This window comes from Balaenoptera borealis (genome assembly GCF_965194805.1).
Source record: "Balaenoptera borealis genome assembly, chromosome: 1".
NCBI lineage: Eukaryota > Metazoa > Chordata > Mammalia > Artiodactyla > Balaenopteridae > Balaenoptera > Balaenoptera borealis.
Genome location: NC_138860.1, coordinates 167,622,817 through 167,637,701, shown reverse-complemented (window position 1 = coordinate 167,637,701; position 14,885 = coordinate 167,622,817). Strand labels below are relative to the sequence as shown.

The window sequence follows — 14,885 nt, the reverse complement described above, 5'->3', positions numbered from 1 at the left end:
GGATATAGTACAGTTTTGGGTTTTTTTTTTTTAACAATAACCATAATTCATTGTTAAAAAGCAATTCAGCTATTTCTCAAGACAAAAAGCAAGGTTTCTGAGTCCAGACTCAACCTGAAGTCTGGCTCCCTTCCTAATGTCTCCCTGGAGGAATACGAAGGTCTAAGGGGTTAACTACACACCACATGCTGCCTTTCCTGTGTCCACTGGCCCTTGTCTCTGCTGAAACTTCCCAAACTGAAGTAAATTTTCAGAGGTCCCCAAACAGTGTCACGTGTAGTTGATAGTTTTCTGCAGCATTAGATAAATGCCAAGTAGAAAGAAAAAACAGGTCCTTCTATGTGTCCAAGTTCCAGAGCCAGATTATGGGGTAAGGCAAGAATAAGTGACCTGGAACCTGCTTCTCTGGGGGACTCGGTAAGAAGTGAGCCCCGGAATGGACTTGAGGCTCTTTGAGACACAATCGGGCCAGGTAGATCAGAAATAACTCTCTGACCAAAAAATCACAAGGGCCCCAGCGTCTCTTCTGTGCAGGGTATTTTCCTTGAAGACAGGCATGTTTCTAGCACTGCCCCGCTTGCCTGTCTATCACCCCAGCTTTGGGTTCTAGAGCATCCAGTTAACAACCTTTCAGGTTCAGAAACACCTCCCTCATCTCTGGCTTAATTTCCTTCCACTGTGACTCCACACAGCAAGCGGAGCCAGGGCTCAATTAAGATAGTCTCATATTCTTCCTTTCAAATCCCTTCCTTCTTTAATAGTGTCTTGGACAAAGCTCCTCCCTGATTTTGGGCCGGGGACCCCCATTCTAGGCCTCCTAGCAGCAGAGCTCTGGAAGCAGAGCAGCAGAGGCGGGAAGAGGATGGAGCCAGCAGATGGGATGCCCCGGAGGCCCCCGTGAGCGACTTACGGAAACACTGAGGCAGCTCTCCAGTCCAGGACCCGTTTCCCTCGCAGGTGAGCACCGCAGGCAGGGAGAGCTGGTACCCCTCCAGGCAGGCGTACGTCACGCTTGAGCCCCACTTGAAGTCGGACCCCACCACTTTGCCGTTGGGTATGAGCTGAGGTGGTTTGCACGTGATAGCTGGGGGAGACCAAAGCAGGCTGAGTGCTGGGGCTGCCCCGGGGGAAACCAGGCTCTGGTGGCCGCCGGCACTGACGTCACTGGCTCCCTGTGCCTGCCGGGAGTCTGGGCTAAGCGGCAGGAAGCAGGAACGCCCCCTCTTCCTTTGGGAGCTTGTTCTTTTTGCACCTTACGACAACCCTCTCCTCTCTGCACGGCCCTGTCCTCAATGTTCAAGGCCCAGGACCTTCCCACTCCCTCCCTGCAGATGTTCAGGGACCACTCCTCACCTTGCACACCCCCCGATAAGATGTTAGGGCTCTGCCTCATCACACCCTCCCTTCTAGATGTTCAAGACTTTTGTACCTTCTTTGTCCCTGTGTCCACATCTGAAGCCCCCAGACACACCTTTGCAGACCGGCTTGGTGCCGTTCCACGTCCGGTCCTTGGTGCAGCTCAGCACGGACACCCTATGTGACTCCATCATGTAGCCAGGGATGCACTGGTAGGTCACAGTTTTGTTGTACCTGAAGTCACTGCCCAGCCGGAGGCCATTGGCTGGAATCCCAGGGTCGCCACAGTTTATGACTAGGATGAGGAGATAGAGCATTGTTCACTCTGAGCACAGACCCCCCTCTCCCCAGCACCCCAACGCCATCCCTGTCACTCCCTGCACGTGTTTGGGAAGGAAAGCTGTCAGAGTAGGGATGTCCTGTCCCCTGCCCGGTTCCTAGTTGGGCACCATCCATGCTAAGTCCCCGCAGCCAAGTCTGCTTGCAAAGGCTGTCCTACATCCCCCATCCTTGCCCGCACCATCCTTACACACCCCAGCAACTTGGGCTGGGAACCCCATCTTTTTCATTTAAAGCCCACACCTCTAAGAGGAAGTATCCAGAGGGCTCGCTTCATAAATGAGGCTGGGGTCCAAGGAGAGGGACGTTTCCAGGTTGAAGAGTTAAGATGTGTTGACGGACCACATAAGACAATTTGTCGCCGGAAAGGGCATCTTACTGCCTGCTCTTCTGCCCAGGAGACCTCTGTGGGTCCAGTGGCCTAGGAGCAGGGTCTTGTGACCGATGCAGTGGTCATACCGACGTTATGGTATCAAGTTGGGGGGGTGGTTGGTGAGCTCTGGCCTCAGAACAAAAGTGAACTTGACAGGGGATTTCAAATGGAGCCTGAAATCACAGCTAGGATTTTGAAAGGGAGAATGTTGTCAGATTCCCTTATCTTATCACTTCCTTCCACCGGGCCCCACAGTGATTTGCTTTTCAAGGAAAAGGGTCTGGAGCTGCCCTTAAGAGAAGCAAGAAAGGGGAGCCAGGCTGGGGTGGGGATGGGTCCAAGGGAGAGAAGGAACTAACAAAGATGGTAGATGGCAGCAGCTTTAAGGTGGAAAGAGAATCAGGCTGCGCACTGGGGGTTTGCCCTAAAAGAGAAAAAGAAAGCCCAAGGAACTGGCTAGAGTCTGAAAAATAGCAAATAATTATATATTCTCAACCTCTCTGGGCTTCAGTTGTCTCATACATAAAGTAGAGCTGATAGTATCTACTTCATGGGGTTGTGGTGAGAATCAAAAGATGTGATGCATGTGAAACAAAGCACTTAGCTCAGTGGCGGTCACATACTATGTGCCCAGTAAGTGGAGGCTATTTGTATGATTCTCATTCAGGGTCAAGTCCCACCATGTCAGCCAGCCTTCCCAGTCTCCTCCAGACAGCCTTCCTCTTTAGCACGGAGGAGCCCGATTGCCTTGGCCACCATTTGCCATGGAGCCCAGAGGTTCTCACCTATGCACTCCGGGTCACTGCCTGTCCAGGTGCCATTGACCGAGCAGTGCCGGCTGAGCAGGCCTGTGGCGTAGTAGCCTTCCCGACACTCATAGACGATGGAGCTGGAGAAAACCAGGCCATCGCTGAACATGACTCGGGCATTGCTTGGAGTCCCGGGGTTCCCACAAGAGATCACTAGGAAGCCGAAAGGACACATTATTCATCAGAACAAGAGCAGGCATCCCCTGGGGGGCTGGGCCCTGCCCAGAGTGGAGACCTCGTGCTATGTAAGGACCCTGTAGATTGAAATGCCTCTTGGGATGCTTTCATGTCAGATCATCTCCCCCTTAGAAGGGGAGGAGAGACCTGTAGGGATTTTTTATGATTTCTAAAAATGAAAGACTATATCTGTTTTATTATCACACCTAAAATTTTAAACAATTCCTGAATATCACCAAATATCCAATCAGTGCTTAGTGTTTCTATCTCTTTTTTACAGTTGATTTGTTTGAATCACGATCCAAATAAAGTCCACACTTGACATTTGGTTGGCATGTCTCTAAGACTCTGAATCCAGAGATTACTGGATTACCCTCTCCTACAATTTATCTGTTACACAAATCAGGGCATTTATCCGGTAGAATCTCCCACTTTCTGGATTTTACTAACTGCACCAATGAGGCATTGTTCAGCATATTCCTCTGTCCCCTGTAGTTACTGTAGTCAAGTTCTACTTTTTGGCAAAGGTACTTTGCAAAGGTTTTGTGTTTTTCTTATCACATCACATCAGGAGGCACAGAATGTCTGGTTGTTTCCTTGTTAGTGATGTTGAGGCTGACCAGTGGGTCAGGTCTGCCTGCGTCATCTGGCATTTTAAAGTTCCTATTAGTTGTGACTTAATGGTTTTACCAGAAATTAAACATTGTTGACCATATTCGTTATTTCATTAGGGGATAGAAATGGTGACATTCTAATTCTATAATTCTTTCTGCTTTAGCTAGTGTTTAAGAACTTGTCCATCATCAAATATTTGCTTACCCAGAAATAGAGTTCATATAGGACGGCTGGATTAATGCTTGATTTCTTTTTTTTTAAATCAGATGTGAGAACAATGAGTTGATTCCCTAGCAAGCTCCAAAGGATAATATTTGAATTCACAGATTTGAATTTATTTGCTATGTTTCCATCTGTTGCCACTTTTATTCTAACTGACACTCAAATTATCCCATCTTTGACTAGTGGGAGCCCCTTCAAGTTGGCTCCTGAGTTCCTTTGACATGACCCACTTGCGTTTGGTAGATTCCTTGTTGTAATGACAAGATTTTCCCTGTTCATCTTGCATATATCCTGCCCCAGTCCTGGAATCAGCCATTTCTCTAAAGAGCTCTGGTTCCTTTGAATGGGCAATGGATTTAAAAACTACAATCTGGGCATTAAGGGTACTCATTGCTACTGAGCTGCTCATTGATTCTAGACTTTTAGACTGGGAAAATAACTTTTCAAATCGAAAATACATTATGACTTTATGCTGATATTACCAAGCCAAGTTTAGAATTGAGTTTTCCTTAAATTTTTGATTTTTATATGATATCCCTTTTATGTTGAAAATCTTGGTTCTTAATGACAATAAATAATTTTAACTTGTTTTATCCATATATATTATGGTATTATATACATAGTAGTTTCAGAATAGTAATACCAGTTTTATTACTAGCAATATGATTGCGAAAAACAGTTTAAGATTTCATTGTAGTTCTTTGTCCTTAGGATATATGTACCATAGTCAGATTTCATTTTTTCAAGTCAATTGAAATAATTCTCTGGGTCATTAAATCACCAACTTGATACATAGTTAAGTTCATTTGTTTCCATTTTGATTTGATATTCGGAGAGTACTTGTTTCTAATCTTTCATTTAATTTTGTTTTGTAAGTATGTACAACATTTACATAGTCCCAGAGTCAGATCTACAAAATGATTCCTATGTAATTAGCACAACAGATAGGCCCTAACAGCCATCCACTCAACAAGTATTCGTGCTGCTTAGGTGCTGGATATGCAGTGGTGACCAAGCCACGTCCCCTGCCCTTGAGGAGCCCAGTCTATCGTAAGAACCTACCTATAAACAGATGAATTAAAATATGATGTAATAAGTGCTACACTTGAAGGAAAAAAAGCACTAAAAAGAGAGCAGGTTTTTGGGGCTGGAGATAAGAATTTGAGTAGATCCTTGAAAGATAAGTGGGAGCTTGTCAAGGGAAGTCACAAAGAGCTGTGTACATGTTACACATACACTCACTCAACAAATATTTGCTTCCAGGTCCAAACTCTCAGCTGCCCACTTTCTGTTCCCTGAACACTCCTGACATTGATGGCTGACTCCATCCTGGGACCTGAGTGGCAAGAAAGGGAACCTGGGTCACAGTGGATATTTGAGAATATACTAAATTCTCCCCTTGCCAAAACACTCTCTCAGTACCACAGAGCTCTCTTACTATGTCTAGGAAATCCTATAAAAACTAACTTTGCACCCCCAGAAAGGCAGGACTTTGGACAGACAGGTGGGCGAAGGCACTGACTCCATTTCTATCATCGGTGTCCCCGGATCATGGGCCGGAGCATCTCCCCTTGCTCTTCAGGACCATGCCACGAACTCAATTTCATGCAGCCCATTCTCTAACCACTGCCTTTTATTTCTTTAGCTCGCTCCCTCTGGAATTCGTTCTCTGGTGATTGGGACCTATAATCCACTGCTCCTACCACCTTTTCACAGCCTCTTACTCCACTCATAAACCCATCCCCTCCTTACCCAGCTTAGATGCTAAGATTCATCATAATCTCTGCTTTGTGTATACCCTCTTCTTCCTTGCCACTTTCTTTCAATGTCTTAGTTGCCTAATAAAACCCCAACCCTACACCTAATGCTTCACCTACCCTGTGCCTGAAACTATGTAGCTAAATGTGTTTGAACAAAAACCCAGACCAATGCTGACTACTGTCACTTTACGTTAATGGCTCTTACCTTAATGAGCCCTCGGTGCTGCCTGGCAATTATATATTTCCCTATTCCATTCCCACTCCTCCCTTGCTAGATGATGATTTCATATTGTGTCCTTCCTCTTCCAACACCTCAGTCAATCTTACTCTTACTGTTAAACTGCTTCCTAACTAGGAGAGTGCTATGCAGGTTGTATTTTAGAGAGGGGGGGAGAGAGAGGGAGAGACCGAGAGAGAGAGAGAGAGGGGGGGAGAGAGAGAGAGAGAGAGAGAGAGAGAGGGAGGGAGAAATTTGGGGAGCAGGTACAAAAAGTTGGACTTTAGGGAGAGAGGTTTTAAAAAAGAGTTTTGTTTTTTTTTCCAGAAATTTAGGAGTGTGTGGAGAAATAGAATTTCCCCTACTGGGCCTACCTCAGGAACCATCACTAAGAGCTTATATTACTTTTAAAGGATTTTTAAAAGCTGGATCTGTATTTCTTTTGGTACTTTGGATGCTATTTAAACACAGTGTTTTCCCTTAAACTGTAAGCTCCAAGAGGGCAAGGTGGGTTTGTCTCCATCACCATTGTGTCTCTAGCATATACTACAGTATTTGGCACACAGTTGTTGAATGAAACTGTATGGAAATAAATGCACAAATGTGCTTAACTTAGTTTATCCTGGTGTCTTCCCTTCTTAGGTAAGTGGGGAATATGTCTGCCTTTGGATTACTAATGAGATGAACGTGAACTCTCTGTTGATGCCCACTATTCACCATGCCAAGGGTTCAAATGGGGCCCTGGATTTTATCTGTGCATGTGAGGGCAGGCGCTAGGGAGTAGGAAAACGGGGGAAGATCCTGGGGCCGGCAGAGGGGAGAAGCAGAACGGTCACATACATTACCTCCACACTCAGGCTGCGTGCCGCTCCACGAGCCGTTGGTTTGACAAGTTCGCTCTGAAGATCCCCGGAGCGCGTGGCCAGCTTCACAGCTGAAGCGCATCAGGCTGCCCGGGGCAAAGCTATCTCCCAAACGGATGCCATGGGCTGGGATGCCAGGGTCACCACAGATTCCCATGCTGGTTCCTACGGACCAGAACCAAAAAACCCCGTTGTTTTTAGCATGGCAGGAAAGGGAGTGGAGGACTGGGAGAGAGAAAGATGCTGGGCTGATGCTAAGGAAGGGCAGTGGGCCCTAAGAATGAGGGCGGTGAAACTGACCGTGTGTCTAGCCTGAGTCACCAGGACAGGCTCCTGCCTTAGTGCTCAGTGGTCAAAGGACACAGAGGTCTGAGGTCATGTGTGGGTCCCCGGGGACCACGAGGCAAGGGAAGAAAGAAGGCAGAGGGAAAGCTTTGTGGAGGAAGTCATGCCTTTGTTCTTTGGCTTGTGCCAGCGTGGGATGCCCGTGGTCCAAGCTGGCCTTCTCCCTTTCACCTCTTCTCCACCATCTGCTGATCTGGTACCCTCTCCATTCTCAGTTCCACTGTCTTAGCTCAGATGCTCAACGTCTCTCTCCTGAACTACATTGCAGGAGCCTCCTAACTAATGTCCCTTCCTCTCAAACTCTCCCTCTAGTCTATCTTCACTTTATCCTTAAATCTTAGCAATGAACAACCACAACCATCTGATTTTGGTTCTTTCCTGCTGAATTATCTCCATTGGCTTCCCACTGCTGAGAGAAAAAAGTTCCAACTTTTTAGCAGAGTTTCTGCTCAACAGCCCAGCTTGAATCTTGAACTTGGGCCTTTAATCGAGGATTTCCTATTCACAAATTATGCAATACGGGTGAGCTCTAGATTAGATATCTTAGATCCCTCATTTCATCCTTTCTTTGCCCCATGCCTCCTGCCACATTTCTGCATTTATCTGGCTTATTGTGCAAACCCAACCCAGGAGAGTTTTAAGGACCCAAGAGGTGGGGGAGGGTGGAGAACAGGAGACAAAGCTACATGATCTAGTGCCTGTGGGAACCAGCGCATCTCAGAATACGGAGATGCACGGGAGACACCACTGGATCAGCCTAGGCCGTGGTAAGCTTGAGGAAGGAGGAAGAAAATGAAGGAATAAATGGCAACTCCATGAGAAGATAAAGTTTCCCATTGATGTGGAATGCACCTCCTCGTGAATCCATGTGTGTAAGCGTCGATAGTAAAGTCTTGACCACAAGTGGCTTAAGCCATGTGTACCCCACCATCCACTGTTGATGTACCTTCCTCTCAGTTTTGGGATTATTTCCTTTTCCAGTCTAGTCTCAGAATACGAGAATACTATATAACCCCATGTTCCCCACTCTGCTCCTTACCGTGGAAGGGGGATTCATTCAGCCTTCAACTCAAACACTTGAAAAAAGAAAGCCTATCACATTTGGCCAGGTTTTCTTATCTTTTGACGTTTTCCAGGATGTAGCTCATGCAACAGGCAGTACAGGGTCCTCCTGAAGGCAGCCCTGATGGTGAGTCGCTCTCTCTCCCTCATTGGCTAGCTGGCCTCGGCTGAAGCCAGCACTATTACACAACAGGCCTGAGGGTGGACTCCCGGGTCCTGGGCATTATCGGACAGAACAGTCTCCACTGCAGTGTTCGGCCTCTGTTTCAACGATATAAGGAGGTCTGGGACAGAATACTGTACCATGGGGGCAGGTGGCAACTGTTGACTCTTTACTGAAGAGGTACATCAGCAAGATGATGACACTGCAGAGGTAGGCAATGAACTTCCTGAAGTGTGTCTCAAATGCCAGAAATCTCTGCATGTCCTTTATGGCCCAGGGGCTTATGACTTCTGTTATGCACCCTCTGGGTGCACTGACTGTACAGAATGAGGTTTGAAAATCTGACCCTGGAACTCCTGAACGTGTATCTTTTAAGACTGACAGGAGATGATGTTGCAAAAGATGATATCTGTATCACCGGTGGAATTATATCCCACTCACTAGTACAGATCTAGCGTTACTTCCTAATCACCTATTTTTTCCACCTTCATTTTCTTATCTAAGGTATTTAAGATTCATTCATTCCTCAGCCTTAGTATTTATGGAATCCCTTCTACTCCTGTCCTCAGAGGTCTCCAGGAAAGCTCTGTCCATGATACTGTTCTCCTAAGTGTCTGTCATCCTTGAGGAAGACACGGGAGAAGTAAGATTGCAAACTATTCTTCAGAATATTCAGGATTGGGGATCAAACAGCTTAACGCAACACATCTCCTAATGAGTGAGGTCCATGTCTTCTGAAGGTTCTTTTCTGCTTCTTACTTTTTCATGTTCCCAAGGTGTCAGCTTGTTTCTAGTCTCCCCTTGACCTTTGATGTGGCTAAGGAAGAGTCCCTTCTTCCACATGGAGAACCAGGACTTAGGTAGTCACAAAATTATGAAATCTCAGGGTTGAAAAGGTTTTAGAGGTTTTCTAGCTTCGTTATCTATAAGAATTGTTTCTGTAATATTTCCAGTATGTCATTTCCCAGCCTTTGCAAAAACAACTTCAGAGAAGGAAAATTACAGTTTGGGAGAAAAGACTTTGGATTCTGTGCTTTTGGGCCACGAGACTCACTGTGTGATTGGGTTACATATGCTAATGGGTAGGAGACGCTGAAGTCTTTCTTTCTGATTTCTTCCTCCCCTACCTTGTACTTCCTTTTCCCATGGAGAACAAAGATCCCCAAATACATAAAACAGACCTTAAGAACACCATTAGTCCCATGTCCTAGAGAAACGTCTAGAGGGAGGACTTTATGCAAAAGGGACCGTTCACCAAAGACACTGGGGCAAATGCATGCTTGGATGGGCATTTGGATGCGAAATGCATGCCTTTCTTCTGTGGAATACTTCTTCCTCCTGGAACTTGCTCTGTGGACAACTGTGGAGGCCTCAATATACATGATCTTTGTCATCCCCATGCCAGCCTCCCCAAGACACTTCCAATAGAAGTCCAAACAGACAGGAGTCTGGGGCCCAGCTAACAGGCTAAAGGAATCCCAGTGGCTCATACATAGTCCTGCCAGTTCTTGAACTGGGTGATTAATGAGATTAATAAGGGTGAGAGGCCAAAGTCTTGGGTGTTAACAGAGTGATGTGTCTGGGATTGTCCTGGGCAGCCCACAGCCCTTTGAAACAGCGGCCAGTGCTTCGGGAATTTCTCCTTTCTTAGGAGCCCTAACTAATATCTGGTGGGTATTCTGGCAGTGCCCTAAATTTTGGAAGACAGGCTTATCTGGGAACTTCAAACTGCCAGAGCAGCTGCACATCTTGTGGGTGAGGTCCCACTTTGAGGAGAAGGCTTCTATATTAGGAGGAGGTCAGGATCCTTACCTCTAGAGGGCATCTGGCATGGAAAGGCATAGGGGTTAATTTCAGTGCCACGGTAGGTCCCCTGAGGAACATCAGGCTACATGAACAGCTGCCCTCCTGTGGGCAACATCCCATGTGGCCTCCTTTCTTGGGGCCAGGCAGGCTCACCCCAAAGAAAAGAAAGCTGTGGGGTGCTAACTTTTTTGCTTAGTGGTTTCTTCATTGGTGGGACAATTCAGTTTCAAATATTTTGTTCTTTTATGACATTACAGATGAACATCTGGAAATATGGACACGGGAGCTTTGGCAGTTCCCTACATTTGCTCTGTTGATAACATCTCTCCGTGTCCCCATAGCGATCAACAGGAAGACAAACTCATTGATAGGAAACGTCTGGGGGCTGGTGTGTTAGTGCTAAAGGGAAGAACTGTATTCACTGGGCAGTCAGGACACAGGACAAACGGGAGAGGCGGTGATACAGAAAGGGAAGCAGGCTGGGGCCCAGGAGTCCCAAACAGGGAAGAAGAGAACACAGGAGGGGGTTTGGACCTGGGCCGAACAACAGGAAGGCTTGGACTATTCCTGGGACCTCATGGTAATAAGTGTCTGGACAGGACTCTGGCCATAGGCTGACCTCACAAACTGCGTCTTCACTAGTTTTGCAATCTCTTGGCTGTATGGGCTTGGCCAGCGCTGACTAAGGGCATGAAGCTGGGCTCAGACCACCAAGGGCTGAAGTCCAGTTGGGACCTCTGATAGCCGTGCTCTCTGCCTGGGAGGGATGCGATGAGGGTTCAAAAGGTCTGCTTCCCTCCCGTCCATCTGTCACACACACCCTCGGGAGCTCGCTCGCCTCCCAGCCAGGTGTTCCATTGGACCCCCTTCTCCCACACCAGAGCCCATACCTGAGCAGTGGGGGAGGGAACCAGTCCAGTGTCCGTCCAGCCCACACATTCGGGTGGCATTTCCCACTAGAGTCCGCTTGCTGGTGCAGCTGTAACGCACGACCGCCCCCGCGGTATAGTTGTCCCCGGACATCTGGGAATGGGGCGGGGAGCCCGGATGGCCACAGGACACCACTGTGGGGAAGGGCAAACATCTCAGCAACTCTGCACCAGGATGAATCATCATCACAGGAGGCATGCTAGGCTTTTCATGGCGACAGGCAGAGAAGAAGAGAAGCTGGGGTATCTACTGAAGCAAACTTCCTGCTGGCACACCCACTCGGCATTAGCAGACAATGCCTACCCACCTCGCTGTCCAGTTTCTGTTTCTGTGAACTGCAGAGCGATATCTGTTTTAAGAGCTGAATGAGATAATACATGTGAAACTGCTCAGCACATAGTAGGGACACAATAATATCCGTTTCTTCTCTTTCCGCCTCTTGTGCTCACCTCTCCCTATTTCCTCACTGCCGTCGGACATACCAAGAGGTCTCTGGCAGAAAGGTGGTACATATAGTATACATATAACTACATATAAGTCAGACAGAGAAAGACAAATATCATATGATACCACTTATATGTGGAATCTTAAAAAATGGTACAAATGAACCTATTTACAAAACAGAAATTGAGTCACAGATGTAGAAAACAAACTTATGGTTACCAAGGGGGAAAGGAGGGGATAAACTAGGAGACTGGGATTGATATATACACACTACTCTATATAAAATCGATAACTAATAAGAACCTACTATATAGCACAGGGAACTCTATTTGGTGCTCTGTAATGACCTACGTGGGATGGAGTCTAGAAGAGAGTGGATATATGTATATGTATGGCTGATTCACTTTGCTGTACACCTGAAACTAACACAACATCGTAAATCAACTATACTTCAATAAAAAATTAATTAGAAAAAGGACAAATGGGTGATCTGTCATCCTGAGACTGTCGGCATTGGCCACAGGATCCAGAATGAGGGCCAGTTAGAGTCTTCTCCAAATGCACCTCACAGCTGCCCACATCACTTGTCTCCAACTTGTCCTCTTCTGTTGCAAGTTCCCTTTCCTGAGACACCAAAGTGTAACCGTGGAAACCAGTGATGGGGTTAGAGTGCAGAGTTGAGGTGTACGGGCCAGGGCAGGACGGTGCTGTCGACGTCGCTGGGCTTGCCTTGCCATTGTTCTTGCCACGGTTGATCCCAGGCTCTTTCATTTACTCAACACATATGTATTGAGTGCGAGGCACTGTTATATGTGTTTGGGAGAACAAAGTCCATGCTCTCGTGGAGGTTATGTTCTAGTGAGGATGAGAGACCATGAATAAGAAAACAGGTAATTCTAGGGGTTGCTATGAAGGAAAATAAAGCTGCATCAGGAAAAGGGTGCTCGGGGTGGGATGAGGGTGCTGCTTTTGAGGAGGATGGTGATGGTCAGGGAAGATCTCTCTGAGGCAACATTTGAGCAGTGATCTGAGTGATGTGAAAAGGCCAGCCATGTGAGATCTGGGGGAAGAGCATTCTGAGGGAAGGGACATCTAGTGGAAAAGCCCAGAGGCCGGAATGAGCCTGGGGTGTTCGCAAAACAGCAAGAAAGCCAGGGTTGCTGGAATAGAACGGACAAGGAAAGAACTGAAGGTGACATGGGTGGAGAGGTTACTGGGAGCCAGATTATGGCATAGAATTTGGACTTTATTACAAGCATGATGGGACCCCACTGGAGTGATATGATCTGATTTACATTTTAACAAGATCATTCTGGCTACTGTGTGGAGAACATTCTAGGGCGGGGCAAGAAAAGAGGGGGCTGATGCAGTAGTTCAAGAAGAGATGATAGTGATTTGGGCAGACTAAACCTTGGGGTCTGGCATGCAACTGGGAAGGATATGTACTCTGGTGGCCAAAGGGCTGTCTGTCTGCGAAAACAGCCACCACAACTCTCCCCATCCCGGCACAGGCCTACCACTCTTCCCACTCCCAGATGTAGAGTCTCGTATTTCCTCCCTCCTTGAATCTGGGTTGGCCTGGGACTTGCTTTGATCCACAGAATGTCGTGGAATGGGGTTTTAGGAATTCTGAGCTCTGGTTTAAGAGATCCTGTAACTTCCTCTTTTTCTCTAGGAACCCAGCCTCCAAGTAAAGAAGACCATGTCATCCTGCTGGAGAGAGTGGCCACGCGGAGAAGAGCCAGCCGCAAGTCCTCAAACATGTAGGTGGGGTCATTTTGGATCCATTTTGGATCCTCCAGTCCTAACTGAACCACGTTGGGTGCAGATGAGCCAGCCCTGCTGGGATGACTCTTGTTATGTATCCACTTGATTAGGCCCCAGGATGCCCAGATATTTGGTCCAACATTATTCTGTGTGTATCTGTGAGGGTTTCTGAATGAGATTAACATTCGAATTGGTAGACTAGACTGAATAAAGCAGATTGCCTTCCCCAGTGTGGGTGGGCCTCATCCAATCTCCTGAAGGTCTGAATAGGACAAAAAGGTGGGGTAAGAGAGAATTCTCCCTGACTGTCTTTGAGCTGGGACATCAATATTCTCCTGGCTTTGGACTCAGACTTGGACTGGAATTTATACCGTTGGTTCTACCTAGTTCTCAGGCCTTCAGACTCAGACTGGAACTATGCCATCCGCTCTCCTGGGTCTCCAGCTTGCGCACTACAGATCTGGGGACTTTTCAGCCTCCAAAACTGTATGAGCCAATTCCTTATTATCTATCTATCTATCTATCTATATTTGTATCTCTATCTATGTCTATAAGGAATTGGCTCACATGATTTTAATATATATTATATATTATATTTAGAAGCAGATATATAGATGGCTCATGGTTTCTATAGGTACAGATATATAGGTATAAATCATATATCTAAATCTATATAGATATAGATCTTATTACATATCTATATATACTATATATTCTATCTATCTATAAAATATATGTAAAACATATATATATATATCCTATTGGGTTTTGGCTCTGTTTCTCTGGAGAACCCAGATTAATATATCTGCTAAGCTTCAGATATACTTTGCAGGGAGTTAGGTTTGATATTTTCGCTCTCTCCATTCAAAGCATTTCTGATGTTCTAATATGACTTTTCTACCTCACAGTTCAACGCTCTGCCTGCTTTCTCTGGCAGAGCAGTGATCCTCTCTGGTGACCCCATAACCTATTCACATCACTGGGTGCAAAATAAAAAATTTTACATTAGAGATTACACTCTAAGACAGTGATTTTCAACTGGGGGTGATTTTGCCCCCCAGAGTACATATATCCGGCAATGTCTGGAGACATTGGCTGTTTGGAGTTTGCGTGTTGGCATTGGGAATAACTGAGTTTGGTCGCTGAATTCTGTCACTTTTAAAGGAGATACTTCCTCTGTGTGGACTATCAGATAATAAACTGTCCTCAGTTTAAAAAATATATATATATATATCTGCTAAGCTTCACCTAAATTCCTGACCCTTAGAATTGTGAGAAAACAAAAATAGATGCTATTTTAAGTTTTGAGATGGCTTACTACGCAGCAATAGGTAACTGATACAGTGAGTTCCAAGGATTACACTATCTATTCCTTAAGACAACCCTATGAGGTAGGCACCGTTCTTATCTCCACCTTCCTGATGAAGAAAATGAGGCATGGTGAGGCAGAGTAACTTCCGCAAGGTCACAGGCCTGTTCAGCAGTAGAATTAGTTCTTGAAACCTGGCAGATTGACTCCAGAGGGCACACTCTCAAGCACTGTAACTGACTCCCTTCTGCAGTACTGCTTTAATACTGCTGATGAATTCTCTTCTTCTGGAAGGAATGGAGCCCCAAATTATAATTTAAATGATTCT

The 14,885-nt window shown here is 46.2% G+C and overlaps 1 protein-coding gene across 2 annotated transcripts in view; it reads right to left on the bottom strand.

The window, feature by feature from the left end:
• CSMD2 (CUB and Sushi multiple domains 2) overlaps positions 1 to 14,885 on the bottom strand; it is a 658,464-nt gene that overhangs the window by 23,382 nt on the left and 620,197 nt on the right. For both annotated transcript variants that reach the window (XM_082362533.1, XM_082362534.1), the window contains exons 56-60: positions 10,998 to 11,171; positions 6,714 to 6,896; positions 2,854 to 3,030; positions 1,472 to 1,651; positions 911 to 1,084 (exon numbers count right to left, since the gene is read on the bottom strand). In XM_082362533.1, coding sequence (XP_082218659.1) covers positions 911 to 1,084; positions 1,472 to 1,651; positions 2,854 to 3,030; positions 6,714 to 6,896; positions 10,998 to 11,171 — 888 coding nt within the window. The remainder of the gene's footprint in view (positions 1 to 910; positions 1,085 to 1,471; positions 1,652 to 2,853; positions 3,031 to 6,713; positions 6,897 to 10,997; positions 11,172 to 14,885) is intronic.